This window comes from Rutidosis leptorrhynchoides, chromosome 4 (genome assembly GCF_046630445.1).
Source record: "Rutidosis leptorrhynchoides isolate AG116_Rl617_1_P2 chromosome 4, CSIRO_AGI_Rlap_v1, whole genome shotgun sequence".
Taxonomy (NCBI): domain Eukaryota; kingdom Viridiplantae; phylum Streptophyta; class Magnoliopsida; order Asterales; family Asteraceae; genus Rutidosis; species Rutidosis leptorrhynchoides.
Genome location: NC_092336.1, coordinates 81,296,469 through 81,312,186, shown reverse-complemented (window position 1 = coordinate 81,312,186; position 15,718 = coordinate 81,296,469). Strand labels below are relative to the sequence as shown.

At 33.5% G+C, this 15,718-nt stretch overlaps 2 protein-coding genes across 2 annotated transcripts; one reads left to right on the top strand and one right to left on the bottom strand.

The window, feature by feature from the left end:
• The first annotated feature begins 4,695 nt into the window (after positions 1-4,695).
• On the top strand, positions 4,696-8,059 carry LOC139839838 (uncharacterized). The gene is made up of 4 exons (XM_071830008.1): positions 4,696-5,229; positions 5,320-5,373; positions 6,512-6,637; positions 7,660-8,059. Exons 1-4 carry the CDS (start codon positions 4,846-4,848, stop codon positions 7,840-7,842), a joined length of 747 nt encoding a protein of 248 aa, XP_071686109.1. The 5' UTR covers positions 4,696-4,845; the 3' UTR covers positions 7,843-8,059.
• Positions 8,060-9,538: 1,479 nt separating this feature from the next.
• LOC139843624 (large ribosomal subunit protein eL30) lies at positions 9,539-11,118 on the bottom strand. Its single transcript, XM_071833737.1, has 5 exons — positions 10,980-11,118; positions 10,783-10,888; positions 10,580-10,681; positions 9,858-9,926; positions 9,539-9,761 (listed from the first exon to the last, which is right to left on the bottom strand). The coding sequence occupies exons 1-5, from the start codon at positions 10,998-11,000 to the stop codon at positions 9,721-9,723; spliced, it is 339 nt and encodes a 112-aa protein (XP_071689838.1). The 5' UTR covers positions 11,001-11,118; the 3' UTR covers positions 9,539-9,720.
• Between the last annotated feature and the right edge of the window lie 4,600 nt (positions 11,119-15,718).

Genomic DNA, 15,718 nt, shown 5'->3' with positions numbered 1-15,718 from the left:
GTAGCATGTTAAAATAGAAACGTAACAGCAATAGCAGAAAGAACAGGTTATAGCTGATACTTTGGTGATGGTTGTATGTTTTTGATCAGAAGGAAAAAAAAAATTAGAAAGAACAGACGAGCAATTAGCGGCGGTTTAATGGTGATTTATGGTAATAATAGGCTATAAACGGAAAGTAAAATAGCAGTGAAATATTAAGGTAATCTAAGGTGGTGTTTGATGGGTTATGGTGGTTTGCAGCGGCGATTAAATGGATATGTGGTGAGGAATCATAGGTGTTTAAAAGGTGACGGGTTTTGTCGATTAAACATAGTTATATATACAGTAGTACAATAGTCGTGATTATATGAGGATGGTTGTTGTACATAGTAGTCGTGGTTGTGGTTTTATGGCGACAGACTGAAACAAAAACAAGTAGAGACGGATAAAAAACAACCATATAACATTAGCTCGAAGGTTGTTGGGTGATGGTTATCATGTGTAGGGAGAGGAAGAAAGAGAGATAACGTGCAAGGTGGTGGTCTTCGGTGGTAGTGATTCTCGTGGTGGTGATGAAGGGTGACTTTTGAATAATGGATAACAAGAGTGTTCATGGTGTTTAGTGGTTTAAATAGAAACATAAAATGAACGAGCAAGGATGTTTGAGGTGATTCGAAAGTGGAGATGATGAAGTGGTGGTGATGCTTTAAACGGGTTGTATTGATTGTTATGGTGGCAACGATGATTATGATTTGGAGAAAATAGTTCTTGGTGTGGAGAAGAAGAAAGAAAGAAAAAGTAATAAACGAGATATGTATCTGTGTATATCTATGCATGTGTAAAAGAATGTATATAATATAGATAGTGGATTCACTCAAAAGTTAGAACAGTTATATAATTTAAATTCTCGTGATATACATTTGTTATTATCCTACCGACATGTTAAGCACATATGCAATTGGATCCACTGTTGATACTAGACTTGTGAATGTTAAGCCCATATGTAATTCGGTAGTACATGCTTACATCTTGACTAATAGTTTATTGGTTTAGCTTATAGCCCAAGTTGTTGAAGCAACCTAAATAGATGAGATGGATTCAGTAGTAGTTAGAGTAAAAGTGAGGAATTTTTCAGTAACCCTTGATTATCAGTACATGCGTGTATACACATGATTAACATCAAAGCAGCTCAGCACGTTTATTTATATCTATATCATATAAAGTGTATGTTGTACAATAAATTTTATTACGTAACTGAATATATCTTTAAAATCAATAATTTTGTAATATAAAAATAAATTTGTACGCTTATCATTTTATTAATGTATTTCAAGTTATAATATACATATATTTATAATAATAGTTTTCATTACATCGCATATCATTTTACATATTTATTTCCAACAATTAAATCATATATTATTTCAGATAATATTTCAAATTATATATTTATATATATATATATATATATATATATATATAATTAGTTGTTCGTGAATCGTCGAGAACAGTCGAAGGTCAATTGAATATATGAAACAGTTCAAAGTTTTTTTTTTTTTTTTTTGAGATACAATTAAATAGACTTTGCTTATCATGTCGAAATCATAATAAATTAAGTTTAAATTTGGTCGGAAATTTCCGGGTCGTCACATTCGTGAACAAAGTTTTTTCAAAAATCGGAAAAAAAAGTTTTTGCTTCCCCCCGATTGGTTACTTCCCTCTTGATCCTACCACTATATATATATATATATATATATATATATATATATATATATATATATATATATATATATATAAGAGCAACTAAAAGTATCTATATAAAAAATCTATATATGAAAAAGAAAAAAAGAAAAACTTCACGTGTAGCGCAACCAATCGTGTTGCATGAATGATGAAAATGAAGAACTTGTAAATTGGATACCAACGAATAAGGGGAAAACCCCTAAAATCAACAATTTAAACCCTAGAAAATAAATGAGAGTTTACAACGATAGTGTGGCGATGGTGGTTGAAGGTACGCTAAAGGTGGCGACAGTTGCAACCAGGGGTAGAAGAGAGAAACCCTAATTGGGTGGTGGCGATGGTGGTTGAAGGAACATAATCAATCGCCCGAGGGTTCCAGAAAGAATGCACCGGTGATAATACGGAGAGGGTGAAGGTGGGTGGGAGTAAAAATATCTAATGTGTGAAAAAAGATCAAAATAACCCTAAGGGGTGCTATAAAGTGACTGATATTACCCAATGCTAAGTGTAAAAGACAAAAATACCCTTTACCCAATATCATAATAGCGTAAACAGTAAATCAATGGATTTTAATGATATATTATTAATGAAATGAAAATCTACGAGAACCGAGAACCATAATTATTAATGCTTTAAGTATCGATTTTTCTTCTATTACATTGTTTAAATTATTTTTAGTATACCTACTAAATTATTATATTTTATATACACATTTACGTAAATATTATTTGCTGTAAGTTCACATCATATAGAGTTCACAACCGTGATTTGTTAATGCACAAGATTGTCCTTTTACTCTTAAATTCCACTTAAAGGTGTCTTTTGAACATTGCGTTGCGAGGACAGTGAAGAGGAGATTTTACCGTTCATGTTCTAGGATTTAGCCGAATTTCTTCTTGTGCAGTATTTGGGGACGAGTTATGTCACTGCAGAAGATGAGCGTAGGTGATTAAGTCCGTGAGTGATCCTTAGAGCACGAGGTGTCCGTGTTGATTTTTCAGTGTCAATTTCAGTGTCCATTTTTCACACTGAAATTGACTGACAGTGTGTAAGGTGGAGGTGTCCACAGTGTCAATTTCAGTGTCCATTTTTTTATTTAATTTTTTAATTGATTTTTAAATATTGTATTTAATTTTTAAAAATACTCAAATAATAATAAACATCAAACAAACATAATTCATTAATAAAAAAACGTACATTCCTAAAATAAAAATTAAAAAAACACTACGAGTACGCTTATTCAAATAAACACACATACGAACAAACTACTCCTCGTCCGTGTCCGTAGACAACTCTTGGACCTCCTCGAACCTCTTCAACGCGTTGCGTCTGATCAACGCCTTCTGCTTCTCGATGATCTTCTTGTCTTCCTCGGTCATATCAATTGCTAGCATCCTCATTTCCACTTCAACTTGCTTTGATTCATAATACTTTTTTTTCCGGTCCGCGACCTCATCATGATTTTCCTTGATCGACAAATGCAACGACTCACGTAAAGATCCCGATGGTGTAGAATCACTTGACTTTTTCCTTGACTTTCTCGGTTTATCCGGTGGACGGGGTATTGGATCACGACCATACATTTCTTTGTTTGGGGCCTCAACATCTTCATCCAAGTTAACCGAACTATTTCCAACCCCTTCTTCAACCATCGGTGTAAATTTCTTGTTTCGAGTACCAATTACCACCGGATCCGGATGTAGCCATTTTGGCTTGGTTTTCAAAAAATTCCAAGTCCGATGACTAGTGAACTTTTTGTGCTCTTCAAGTCTATATTGTGTGTCACACCGATCACGAAAATCAAGATCATTCTCGCCACTCCTTCGATCATTCTTCAAACGATTATAACACACCATTATATTTATTGCATTCCTCATTTAACTTTGTCCATTTGGAAGACAAAGCGTCCTTTGTTCGGTCGAATGGCGGTTTCCGTGTGTGATACTCATGCCACACCATTTGCCAAAAACTTTGCCCTACAACGAATATAAACATAAATAATATATAAACATAAATAATATATATGCATAAATAATACATATGTGTAAATAATAGATATGTATAAATAATATATATGTATAAAAATATATATATAAACGCGTATATGTATAAATAATATATTTATAAACCGCGTATATGTATAAATAATATATATACCCGTGCGTGCGTTTCCTTCAAACGAATCTTCGGAAACCAAAAGCCAACTTTCCGCCAAACGTAACTCATCCCATTCGTTCCAAGTGTTTTGAGTGATGTTTACGGGTGTGTTTCTTGGCCTTTTTTCAATTTCTTTAGCCTTTCCTTTGCCCTTTGCCTTTGCTCGTGCCCTTTCGGAAGTGGGTGTTGGAACCTCGTCTTCAAAAGATCGAGTGAATGATTGTTGTGATCGTTGCAAACTTTTTTCCTTTTGCCATTCCATCCAACTAGCATAATCTTCGGGTGACATTTGAGTTTGTGGTATTCGGATTTGTGTGTCGACGAGTTCGGGATGAGCTACGTTAAATTCGTGCCAATTAAAATTGAGACCCATCGGGTTTGATTCGTCGTAAACGTAGTTGGGTGAATTTGGGTCGGAAGAATTGAAATTCATGTTTGTGAAAGAAATGTTGTGAAGATGATTTGTGAATTGATGTTTAAAGTTTGTAGTGAAGGTGTATATATATAGAAAAAGAAAGAAATAAAAAACAAAAACAAAAAATGAAAAAAAGGAAATAGCCGTTGCAAACGGCTAGAAATTTAAAAAAAAAACTCCAACGGCTCATTTTTTCCACCGTCGAGTTTTGGTGGTTGGAAATCGACGGCGGGATCGACGCCGTGCCGGTGTCGACCGACCGTCGATCCCGGCGTCGATTTTTGGGGACGGTCGATTTTGCTATAGATACCGAGTGCTCTTAAAAAAAAAATTTCATAAGAAAATAACCTTTTTTTTTTTTTTTTTAATAGAATTACCATAGAGACGAGCCATAGGTGTAGAAATACGTCGTTCAGAAAACAGATACTCCTTTTCCCCAATCAATTGTTATTAGCCACAAGAACCATCTCACCATCGTCACCACCAAATCCAACCCAACCCAACCCAACCGCCGATTACCGTTTCTGCAAAACCCTAAATTCAACTCCACCATGACAACAAACCTTCCGTGGCACCCACTCCTCTCATCAAAATCCCCACAATTTCATCCTTCCACCAACAAACTATTCATCAATTCACCTAATTCATTTCGAGTTCAAGCTTTTCAACGTAGCGATTTTGATGGATTCGCTAAACGTATGGCGTCAGGTGAAGCTTTGAAAGATGCTTGGCGTAACGCTAATAACAGTTTTGAACAGATACTTTATGAAACTAAAAAAGCAGCTGAACGAATTGACCGTCAGTATTCTGTTCGTCAACGGTTTTCATCCGCTGCACAGTCGGCGTCTGACCGTGCTAGAGAACTCGACCGTGATTATCTGATTACGCAACGCTGGCGGACGTTTAGTCTTGATTTCAGTCGCAATTGGCCTAGGGTTTGTTTAATTTCTTATACTTGAAGTTGTTTCGTTTTTTTATGATGTTTAAATTTGATGATGCTAATAAATCCAATATTTATGTTTCAGTACAGGAAGCAAATTGGTGACTCCTTAGATACTCCATTAGGAAGAAGCTTTGGGGTAAGTTACTAATGTTTTTGTTTATGCAATGCTAGATTAAGTTGCTATATAATGTGATAATACTGTATGATTTTAAGTTAAACTGTCAAAGTGCATGGTATGTATATTGCTAAACAGATGGAGCCATGGACAGAAGTATGGAATTGGATTATTGATGATATGGTTTTCTATGATAAATCATTGTATGTTGAAGTCCATGTTTAGATTAAATTGACTGGAAAAAATTTGCAGGGTACTAATTGTTAAGTTTAGTGTCTGAAATTTAAGTGCCAGTCTTATAATACTATTTGGAAAGTAAGAAAATGTGGTGCAGCAATTTGAAAGAAAATTGAATGAGGTTTAATGGTGTTATTTGAATACCTGGATCTTTATTGTCCATCTTAAGCTCCGTCTGTGTGTGAACTTCGGGATATAGGTTTTGTGCGAGTTCCCTTTGATTGTCGCAGTGACAGATAAGTTGATGGGCTTTTGAACGACATATGTATTGGAGATGGTACTATGGCTGTAATTTGTGACAGTAATAGAGTTTGTTCGGTTCTTATTTGTTCATGCAGAAGCTGGTGGCACTGATGATAAAAATTGAACTTTTGCAATTTCTCACCCGCTCATTGGGCAATGCTGAGGCGTTGTCTGAAAGAAAAAAGAAAATCCACCTAGCTTCGAGAGATGCAAATTGGTAGGAATTCACTGATATAGGCTTTGATAATCACCCCGAATTACCTGTTCAGGAGTTTTGGGCGGATATTGCCAGCTCTAGCTAGACTTTACAGCTCTGTATATCTTCCCTGTGGAACAGAGTTACTTGCACATCATACACTCTTACTCTATAAATGATACGTAGTTTGTTGATGACTCTTGGTGTCATGGAATGATAGAGTGGTCAGAAAGTATATGTTCATTGCTATTTGCATAAACTTGAAAGATATGTGCTGTAGTTTTTAAATGGGACATGAAAGCGATATGGTGATGTTGAAATCCTGTGTAGTTTGTGCTTTCTTTCATTCCAAATAAATGGTTAATGTATGCTGTAATCTGCCTACGATGTATTTAGGAGTGATAAGTAGATATTACCCTGCATATTAACTTCATGTGGTTTTATTGTAAGCTGAACTAATAATATGTTTCTTGTTTTATGAAGACTATCTTCTTCCTCTGGTTTGCGCTTTCTGGATGGCTGTTCAGGATCCTAATATTTGCAACATGGGTGTTGCCAATTGCTGGTCCTCTACTTATCGGTGCTATTGCCAATAACCTGGTCATTAAGGTTATTCTCAATTTATTTATTTATTTATTTCTGGTTACACTTTGTTACTGCTTATACAACAACAAAACCCAATCCACAAAAGTGGGGTATGGGGGAGGTAAGATGTAGACAATCCTTCCCCTATCCCAGAATAAAGAGAAGTCATTTCTTCACCCACAGTGAAACACCCCATGAGTCGAGTAGAGAAAATCCTCCCTCTTAATGTTCTATGGATACAGAGATTGCTTTCGAATGGACCCCCTGCCAATAAGTAGGTTAAAAGAATCAAATTTCCATGGGTTTTAAACCCGCCTGAAGTTCAATTTAGGCTCTAAGTGGCAGTCAAGTCGCCAATAAAGCGACGCTTTCTGTTGAATCGATTAATAGAGCCACAAACGTTGTAAGGTTTTCACTGTTCGGGTTACCCGGGAAGGGCGAGTAATCCGACCCCATACTCTACTTTACGCAGCCCATTAGGAAAACTCCCTGGCTGTTTCCAACCCTTCTCTGGTCACCCCAAGATTCGAACCTGAGACCCTTTGCAAGGATGTCAGGGCCCCAACCACTGGGCTACCCGGGATGACCTCTGAAATTAGGGTGACCTTTGTCACTTCATTGACCTGAATAACTGAAATGTAGATAAAAGCATGTATGTTACTCGGTGTGCAAAATCTGGGAACTTGATTTGTCGTTAAGATGGTAATTCCCCTTCTAGTTTTTCACGTCAACTTAATTTATTTTTTATATGAAATTAAACTTGTACTTTCAACAACAATCTTCTCTTACTCTCTGTAACTATATGGTGTTCTTGCGCTGAAAACTAACCAAGTCCGCCACTTTGCGTTTCTGTTTTTGGTGGCAAAGTTGCATTCACAATTTGTCGTTAACAACAATGATAAACTGTCATCTTGTCAACCAAATATATAAACATATACTTGGATAATATAGCATTTGCATTATTAATGGTGCATATAAATCCATAAAGTTGGCTGCACGTATACTAAATATCTTTTTCCCATAATCTAATAAATTGACTTGCGCAGGGGTCTTGTCCTGCTTGTAAGAGGCAGTTTATCGGCAACAAGAACCAGATGGTGCGTTGTGCTGGCTGTGGAAACATTGTCTGGCAGCCAAAAGGAGATTTCTTTACGAAAGGTGGGGGCCGCCCTTCTTCCTCTTCAAAGTCTAATCCAGAGATAATAGATGTTGAGTTTGAAGAGAAATAAAAAATGGTTTCCCATAAGTACCAGTAAGTTACTGGCTCACTTACTGGCTGTGTCTATACAATTTTTAGCTTCGAGGATTACACTGTTTACACACTGTTAAGTTACCATATCATATGTTACTATCCTGTATTCGATTAGCGCTTGTAGGTCTGTTAGATTCTATAATGCAAGTGTAATTCAACTATATTATCGTAACTGTGTTTACAAATTTTTGTTACGATGTGTTGCACTTTCACCTTCTTTAGGTTTCTTATAAAGTTGTCACTAATTGATCTTTATATTGCATGTTTTTCACCCCTCAACTATCGTCGTGATGTACAAAGCGTTACGATGTACAAACGTTACCAGGCCGTCTCAACAGTTTAATAAGGCTTTGGACGAAGATAAAAATGGGCTCTCATACACGCTTAATTTTCTATATCTATATAAAAGAGAGTTTGAAATAGTTTATATGTCATTAGTAGCTTAATTATAGTAAATTATGTCATGTGTAAAATCCACATGTCAATACCTCACTAATTCTAAATATTATTAATTAAATAAAATTAATGGGTGTTTATAAATATGTCCGTAGCTTTTTAGCCGGCTTTTTTTTTTCGTGATTCACACATTTTCAAATTTTTATTATTAATTTCAATCGTGAAAATGAGATGAATCTGAATATTTATTTTATAGAATAAATTAATTAACTAAATAATATTACTTAACTTGGAAAAATCAAACTTAATTTCCCTTTTATCTCTAACGGCTGTAACGAAATCAATGTTTTCGTATCCAGTTACTTTATCTTTAATTCCAAATCCAAGTTGTCTATTTCGATCCTTTAAAAGATGAACTCTTCGAATGAAAAATCGTTATAAAGATGAATCAATTCAACTAATCTACTCTATGAAATTTTAGATCGGTGTAGCCAACATCTTATTTTCAAGTTCGAAAATATTATATAAGATGCTTTTAGAAAATTATAATGTTTTCTTAGTAATAATATAACCTATCACTGCTACAACTCCTTAATAACTATAATATCCATCCATATATAAATTATTTTAAAACGGTTTTAAGCAGTTTTTTAGTACATATAAAAGGATAATACGAAAATTATCTATTTTTTACTTACAAGGTATTTTAAATATTTAAAATTGGAGTACTACTACTTAAATTGGCAATCTTTTATATAATTTAATTAATTATTTTGAGAAAACTGTACAGTTACCCAATCCTGTTGATGGATAATACTAAAATTTATCTATTTTTTACTTACAAGGTATTTTAAATATTTAAAATTATAGTACTACAACTTAAATTGACAATCTTTTATATAATTTAATTAACTATTTTGAGAAAACTGTATACTGTTACCCAATCTTGTTGATACCATTATCATCAAGATAATAAACCTTGTAATTGTAATTGTTGTTTGAATACAAATGTTTTAAGTTATTTTAGACAAGTCTTTTATATATAAGAAGTGATACCAAACACCTATGCACAGTTATTATTATTATTTTTTTTATACTTTTTAAGTATTTCACTTGAATAGTTGAATGTGATGGTTAATACTCTGTCTCGATAAAAAATTTCCATTTTTTTTTATGTTTTGCAAGGTTTTATGAAGCTAAATGATTAGATTAGAGCCATTGATAGATGGCAAAAATACATTTTCATATTTTCAGGAGCATATGAACCAGCATTCAGCAAACAAAGAACACCTGATAAACTATATTCTTCAACAGCTCTATAATATCAGATTGAATACATACATGTCTCAACAAATCCATTAAACTGGTAACAACAAAAATGAATATAAATTTTATGGAATGAACGCCAAATTGGAACAAATCGAATATATCAGAAAAATAACACATTCTTTTGGTTCTTTTAGATGTCTCCAGGGAGAGACTTGATGATATCAGAGTCACCTATCACAACAACACAACAAAATAGTTCATTTTATCAAAAATAAAAATGGTTTAGATCACAACCTTTACGAAGAAAATAACTTAATTTATGGTTACCTGCATCAACGATACTTAAGCATGATACTCTAAAATATTTTCCACAAGCAGTTCCTAGATCCACATTGTCTGAAAAAGAAAAGATAAGGAGATAAATAAAAATGTGAGCAAGATTTGTATAAATGATCAATATAAAAACATTAAAAGACTCGAATCAGCATATATAATGAATATCATAAGCGTAAGCAAAAGCCGATTCTCATCTCAAATAGTAGTATATAGTACATATATTAAGAGTTCCATAATTCCATTATATATTTAGAAGGTGTTTAATTGCGAAGACTAGAATGAGATTACGGATTTGGTCCCTCACCGGAGTGTTTGGTTAGTGTATCTACTTTATATAAATGGGAATCAAACCCACTCAGGCATTCTCTCAACCCTGTTTAGATATCGATTCTAACTCACAATCATGACCCATAACCATAGTGATTCCTACTTTCGAACCAAACACACCACAACCTAATTTCATCTATACCTTACTTTTTATTTATAAATGCCAAAAACTTTTTATTAGTGCCTTTTTTAACCGGCAACAATTATTTTGTAACTCTCATTTCACTCCAAAGTAAGATCCATTCCAGTACGCTAAGTAAACAGATTGAACGCTTATTGGTTACTTAAAAACATATACATACATTCTCTTTACTAATCAAATTCAAGTAGTCACAAACTGGAGATATTATCATTTTACAGTTAACAAGTATTGAAGTTGAACTTACTTCCATTGTAATGATGAACCCCAACCTTGGCAAGCATTGCATAATACTCGATCTCAGACTTCCTCAATGGCGGACAATTGTTAGAAATGATAATCAACATACCTACAATTAATTAATAGCATTAAATTAAAACAAATATAAAAATAAATGTATAATAATAATAATAATAATAATGCAAAAACGTAATTAAATTAAAAAATTACCTTTGGAGCTCCTGAGAGATTCAAGTACAGTTTTGTAACCAAGAGTATATTTTCCACTCTTCATCACAAGGGCAAGCCTGTTGTTGATGCTTTCATGTGTCTTCTTCTGTAATTTCACAAATACAAAATTAGATATCGTAAATTTAGAGACTACAATCGATAAATATTAGCAAAGAAATAATGTGAGTTTAAGTTACCGTTTTCTTTCCGGACACCATGGTTGGTATAGATCAAAGAGTATTTGGAGATTGAGAGAGGTTTTGGTGGGAAAAATTAAGATTTGTTGATCTGCGGCTGTGTAGGGTTTGTGGTATATGTACAGGAGGAAGATGACATAGGTGAGAGTTGAGAATTGGGCTCGTTGTCTCTTAAATCAGTTTAGGAATTATTTTAAAGGTTTATCACTAAAAAACCCATTTTTCCGACTTTCTTGACTCACAGTCCTAAAAAAATGTTGACAATATGCACGCGCAAGGCGCAAATGCCCTTGCGACCTTGCGACCTTGCGTCTTTGCGACTTGCGAAGGAAGCAAGACGCAAGATTAACATTTGCGTATTTGCTCTTTGCGTGTTATCAGGATAGGATTTTCTTGATTTTAGGATAAGATTTTCTTATATTTTCTGTATTTTTATGGATAAGATTTTTTTCTTTATATATTGATTGAGGCTGGAACTCCTGATTAATATTTTCATTTCAATTCATTTCCAAATGTGTTATGTGATTACAGCATCGTTAAGGTACTCTTTTTACCATTTTATTTACTTTTTTTTTTTGTAATAACGAGTAGTAGTAATGGTGAATCATTTGTTGTTCATATATGTTGTGGGGGTACTTTTGAATTTATTAACAACATGTCTTGCGTGTGCACTCAGTAAACGAGACGCAAGGCGCAAAATCACCTTGCGTGTGCACTTAGTAGCAGAGACGCAAGGCGCAAGATACACCTTGCGTGTGCACTCAGTAAACAGGACGCAAGGAGCAAGATGCACCTTGATGTGCACTCATTAACCGAGACGCAAGGCGCAAGATACACCTTGCGCCCGATTCAACGGATAGACGCAAGACGCAAGATATGCCTTGCGCCCAAAAAGTCGAGTTGTTTCCCCTGAAAGAAAAAACGCAATCACAGCCTATATAAACCACAACAATCTCACAAACATATACACAAGTAGATAGACACATAAAACAAAGACAATTACATCATTAAACACACACAGTTTTCTTTGAGACATTTGATCGAATAGTTGGTGTGCAAGAAAAAAGTAGATATCGATTTACACTAAAATCGAACCATTCTGTAAGTAGAAACGAACTAACCTGGTCTTGAGCCATTGTGAAAGATTTTCTAACATAAATATTGATGCTTTGATCCCTGACTTTGATGAACTTCAAAGGCCGCAAGGTCGCATGGTCGCAAGAACGCAAGGTCGCAAGGGCATTTGCGCCTTGCGCCGGCATATTGTCAACTATTTTTTTAGGGGTGTGAGTCAAGAAAGTCGGAAAAAATGGGCTTTTTGGTGATAAACCTTATTTTAATTAATTAATTAATGTATAAATAATTAAATAATAATTAATAAATTAAATTAAATTAATTAAATCACATGATTGAAATAATAGTAATAAATAAAAGGGATTATCACTAAAATACCCATTTTTTTACCTTATTTGCATGAGAGCCCAAAAAAAAATTGCCAATTTGCCCTCGCAAGGAGCAAGGTGCCTCTTGCTCCCTTGCGCCTTGCGTCCTTGCGACCTTAGTTGCACCTGGGAGCAAGGAGCAAGGCACCTTGCTCCTTTCCTCACAGGTGGAAGCAAGGACGCAAGGTGCCTCTTGCTCCCTTGCTTCCACCTAGGAGTAAGGACGCAATGTGCCTCTTGCTCCCTTACTCCTGGGAGGAAGCAAGGACGCAAGGTGCCTCTTGCTCCCTTGCTTGTAGTGACCCGAACTTTTCCATGATTATATATTAAATGAAAACTATATTTGCATGATTAAATGTTTCCAACATGTTAAGCAATCAAACTTGTTAAGACTTGATTAATTGAAATGAGTTTCATGTAGACAATTGACCACCCAAGTTGACCGGAGATTCACGAACGCTAAAACTTATAAAAACTATATGATGACATACATATGGATATATATATATATATATATATATATATATATATATATATATATATATATATATATAGTTAACATGATATTATGATAAGTAAGTATCTTACTAAGTGTATTAACAATGAGTGATATACATAAAAATGAGATTATTGAATTAAGAAACTCGAAACGATATATATAACGATTATCGTTATAACAACGTCTTACTAAATACATATGAATCATATTAAGATATAGATACACTATGTTTAACATGATAAAATGATAATTAAGTATATCATTAAGTGTGTTAACAATTAACTACATATGTAAAAACAAGACTACTAACTTAAGGATTTCGAAATGAGACATATATGTAACGATTATCGTTGTAACGACATTTTAATGTATATATATATCATATTAAGATAAATTCATACGTCATAATATCATTATAATGTAATAATTTAACATCTCATTAGATATAATAAACAATGGGTTAACAACATTAAATGAGATCGTTAACTTAAAGGTTTCAAAACAACACTTACATGTAACGACTAATGATGACTTAACGACTCAGTTAAAATGTATATACATGTAGTGTATTAAGATGTATTTGTACACTTTTGAAAGACTTCAAGACACATATCAAAGTACTTCTACTTAACAAAAATGCTTACAATTACATCCTCATTCATTTTCATCAACAATTCTACTCGTATGCACCCGTATTCGTACTCGTACAATACACAGCTTCTATTGGTATATACACTTTAATGATCAGCTCCTTAGCATTCCATGTGAGTCATTAAACATGTGGGAACCATCATTTGGCAACTAGCATGAAATATCTCATAAAATTACAAAAAATATTATTCATGAATTATTTACATGAAAACAAACTTACACATCCTTTATATCTAATCCATATACCAACGATCAAAAACACCTACAAACACTTTCATTCTTCAATTTTCTTCATCTAATTGATCTCTCTCAAGTTCTATCTTCAAGTTCTAAGTGTTCTTCATAAATTCTATAAGTTCTAGTTTCATAAAATCAAGAATACTCTCAAGTTTACAAGTCTACTTCCAAGCTTTCTAATCCATTTCAAGTGATCATCCAATCTCAAGAAATATTTCTTATTTACAGTAAGATATCTTTCTAATTCAAGATAATACTCATATTCAAACTTTGGTTCAATTTCTATAACTATAACAATCTTATTTCGAGTGATAATCTTACTTGAACTTGTTTTCGTGTCATGATTCTACTTCAAGAACTTTCAAGCCATCCAAGAATCCTTTGAAGCTAGATCAATTTTTGTCACTTCCAGTAGGTTTACCTACTAAACTTGAGGTAGTAATGATGTTCATAACATCATTCGATTCATATATATAAAACTATCTTATTCGAAGATTTGAAAATGTAATCATTAGAATATAGTTTAGTTAATTCTAAACTTGTTCGCAAATAAAGTTAATCCTTCTAACTTGACTTTTAAAATCAACTAAACACATGTTCTATATCTATATGATATGCTAACTTAATGATTTAAAACCTGGAAACACGAAAAACACCGTAAAACTGGACATACGCCGTTGTAGTAACACCGCGGGCTGTTTTGGGTTTGATAATTAAAGACTATGATAAACTTTGATTTAAAAGTTGTTCTTCTGGAAAAATGATTTTTCTTATGAACATGAAACTATATCCAAAAATCATGGTTAAACTCAAAGTGGAAGTATGCTTTTCAAAATGGTCATCAAGATGTCGTTCTTTCGACGGAAATGACTACCTCTTTAAAAATGACTTGTAACCTGTATTTCCGACTATAAACTTATACTTTTTCTGTTTAGTTTCATAAATTTCAGTTCATTATGAAACCATAGCAACTTGAATCACTCAAAACGGATTTGAAACGAAGAAATGACGGGTAAAATAAAATTGGATAAATTTGTTAGTTTTAGCTACGAAAATTTTGTAACAAATCTAGACTAAACATATCCTAACTAATTTATATTGTATTATACATATTATGTAATCTTGGAATACCATAGACACGTATACAATGTTTTGACATATCATATCGACTCATCTATATATATATATATATATATATTTCGGAACAACCATAGACACTCTATATACAGTAATGTTTGAGTTAGCTATACAAGGTTGAGGTTGATTCCAAAATAATATATATACTTTGAGTTGTGATCTAGCCTGAGACTTGTATACACTGGGTCATGGATTAATTCGAGATAATATATATTAATTTATTTCAGTACATCTAACTGTAGACAACTAGTTGTAGGTTACTAACGAGGACTGCTAACTTAACAAACTTAAATCATAAAAACGTAATAAAAAATGTTGTGAATATATTTAAATCATACTTTGATATATATGTACATATTTGTTATAGGTTCGTGAATCGACCAGTGGCCAAGTCTTATTTCCAACGAAAGAAAAATCTGTGAAATTGAGTTATAGTCCCACTTTTACAATCTAATATTTTTTTTGGGATGAGAATACATGCAGCTTTATAAATGTTTTACAAAATAGACACAAGTACGCAAAACTACATTCTATGGTTGGATTATTAAACCGAATATCGCCCTTCAAGTCTGGTAACCTAAGAATTAGGGAAATGGCCCCTAATTGACGCGAATCCTAAAGATAGATCTATTGGGCTTAACAACCCCCATTCAGGTTATGGATGGTTTAGTACTTCGAGATTATTATACAGACGAGAGGTTCTGTTTTGGGGATATTCTATGCATTAAGTTAACGTCGGTTACCAGGTGTTCAACATATGAATGATTTTTATC

Coding starts and splice junctions, on each gene's coding strand:
- LOC139843624 (XM_071833737.1), bottom strand. CDS start 11,000: ATGGTGTCCGGAAAGAAAACG. Junction 10,889..10,979: donor TGGTGTCCGGAAAGAAAACG/GTAACTTAAACT, acceptor GTGAAATTACAG/AAGAAGACACATGAAAGCAT. Junction 10,682..10,782: donor ATCTCTCAGGAGCTCCAAAG/GTAATTTTTTAA, acceptor AATTAATTGTAG/GTATGTTGATTATCATTTCT.
- LOC139839838 (XM_071830008.1), top strand. CDS start 4,846: ATGACAACAAACCTTCCGTGGCACCCACTCCTCTCATCAAAATCCCCA. Junction 5,230..5,319: donor TCAGTCGCAATTGGCCTAGG/GTTTGTTTAATT, acceptor TTTATGTTTCAG/TACAGGAAGCAAATTGGTGA. Junction 5,374..6,511: donor CATTAGGAAGAAGCTTTGGG/GTAAGTTACTAA, acceptor TGTTTTATGAAG/ACTATCTTCTTCCTCTGGTT.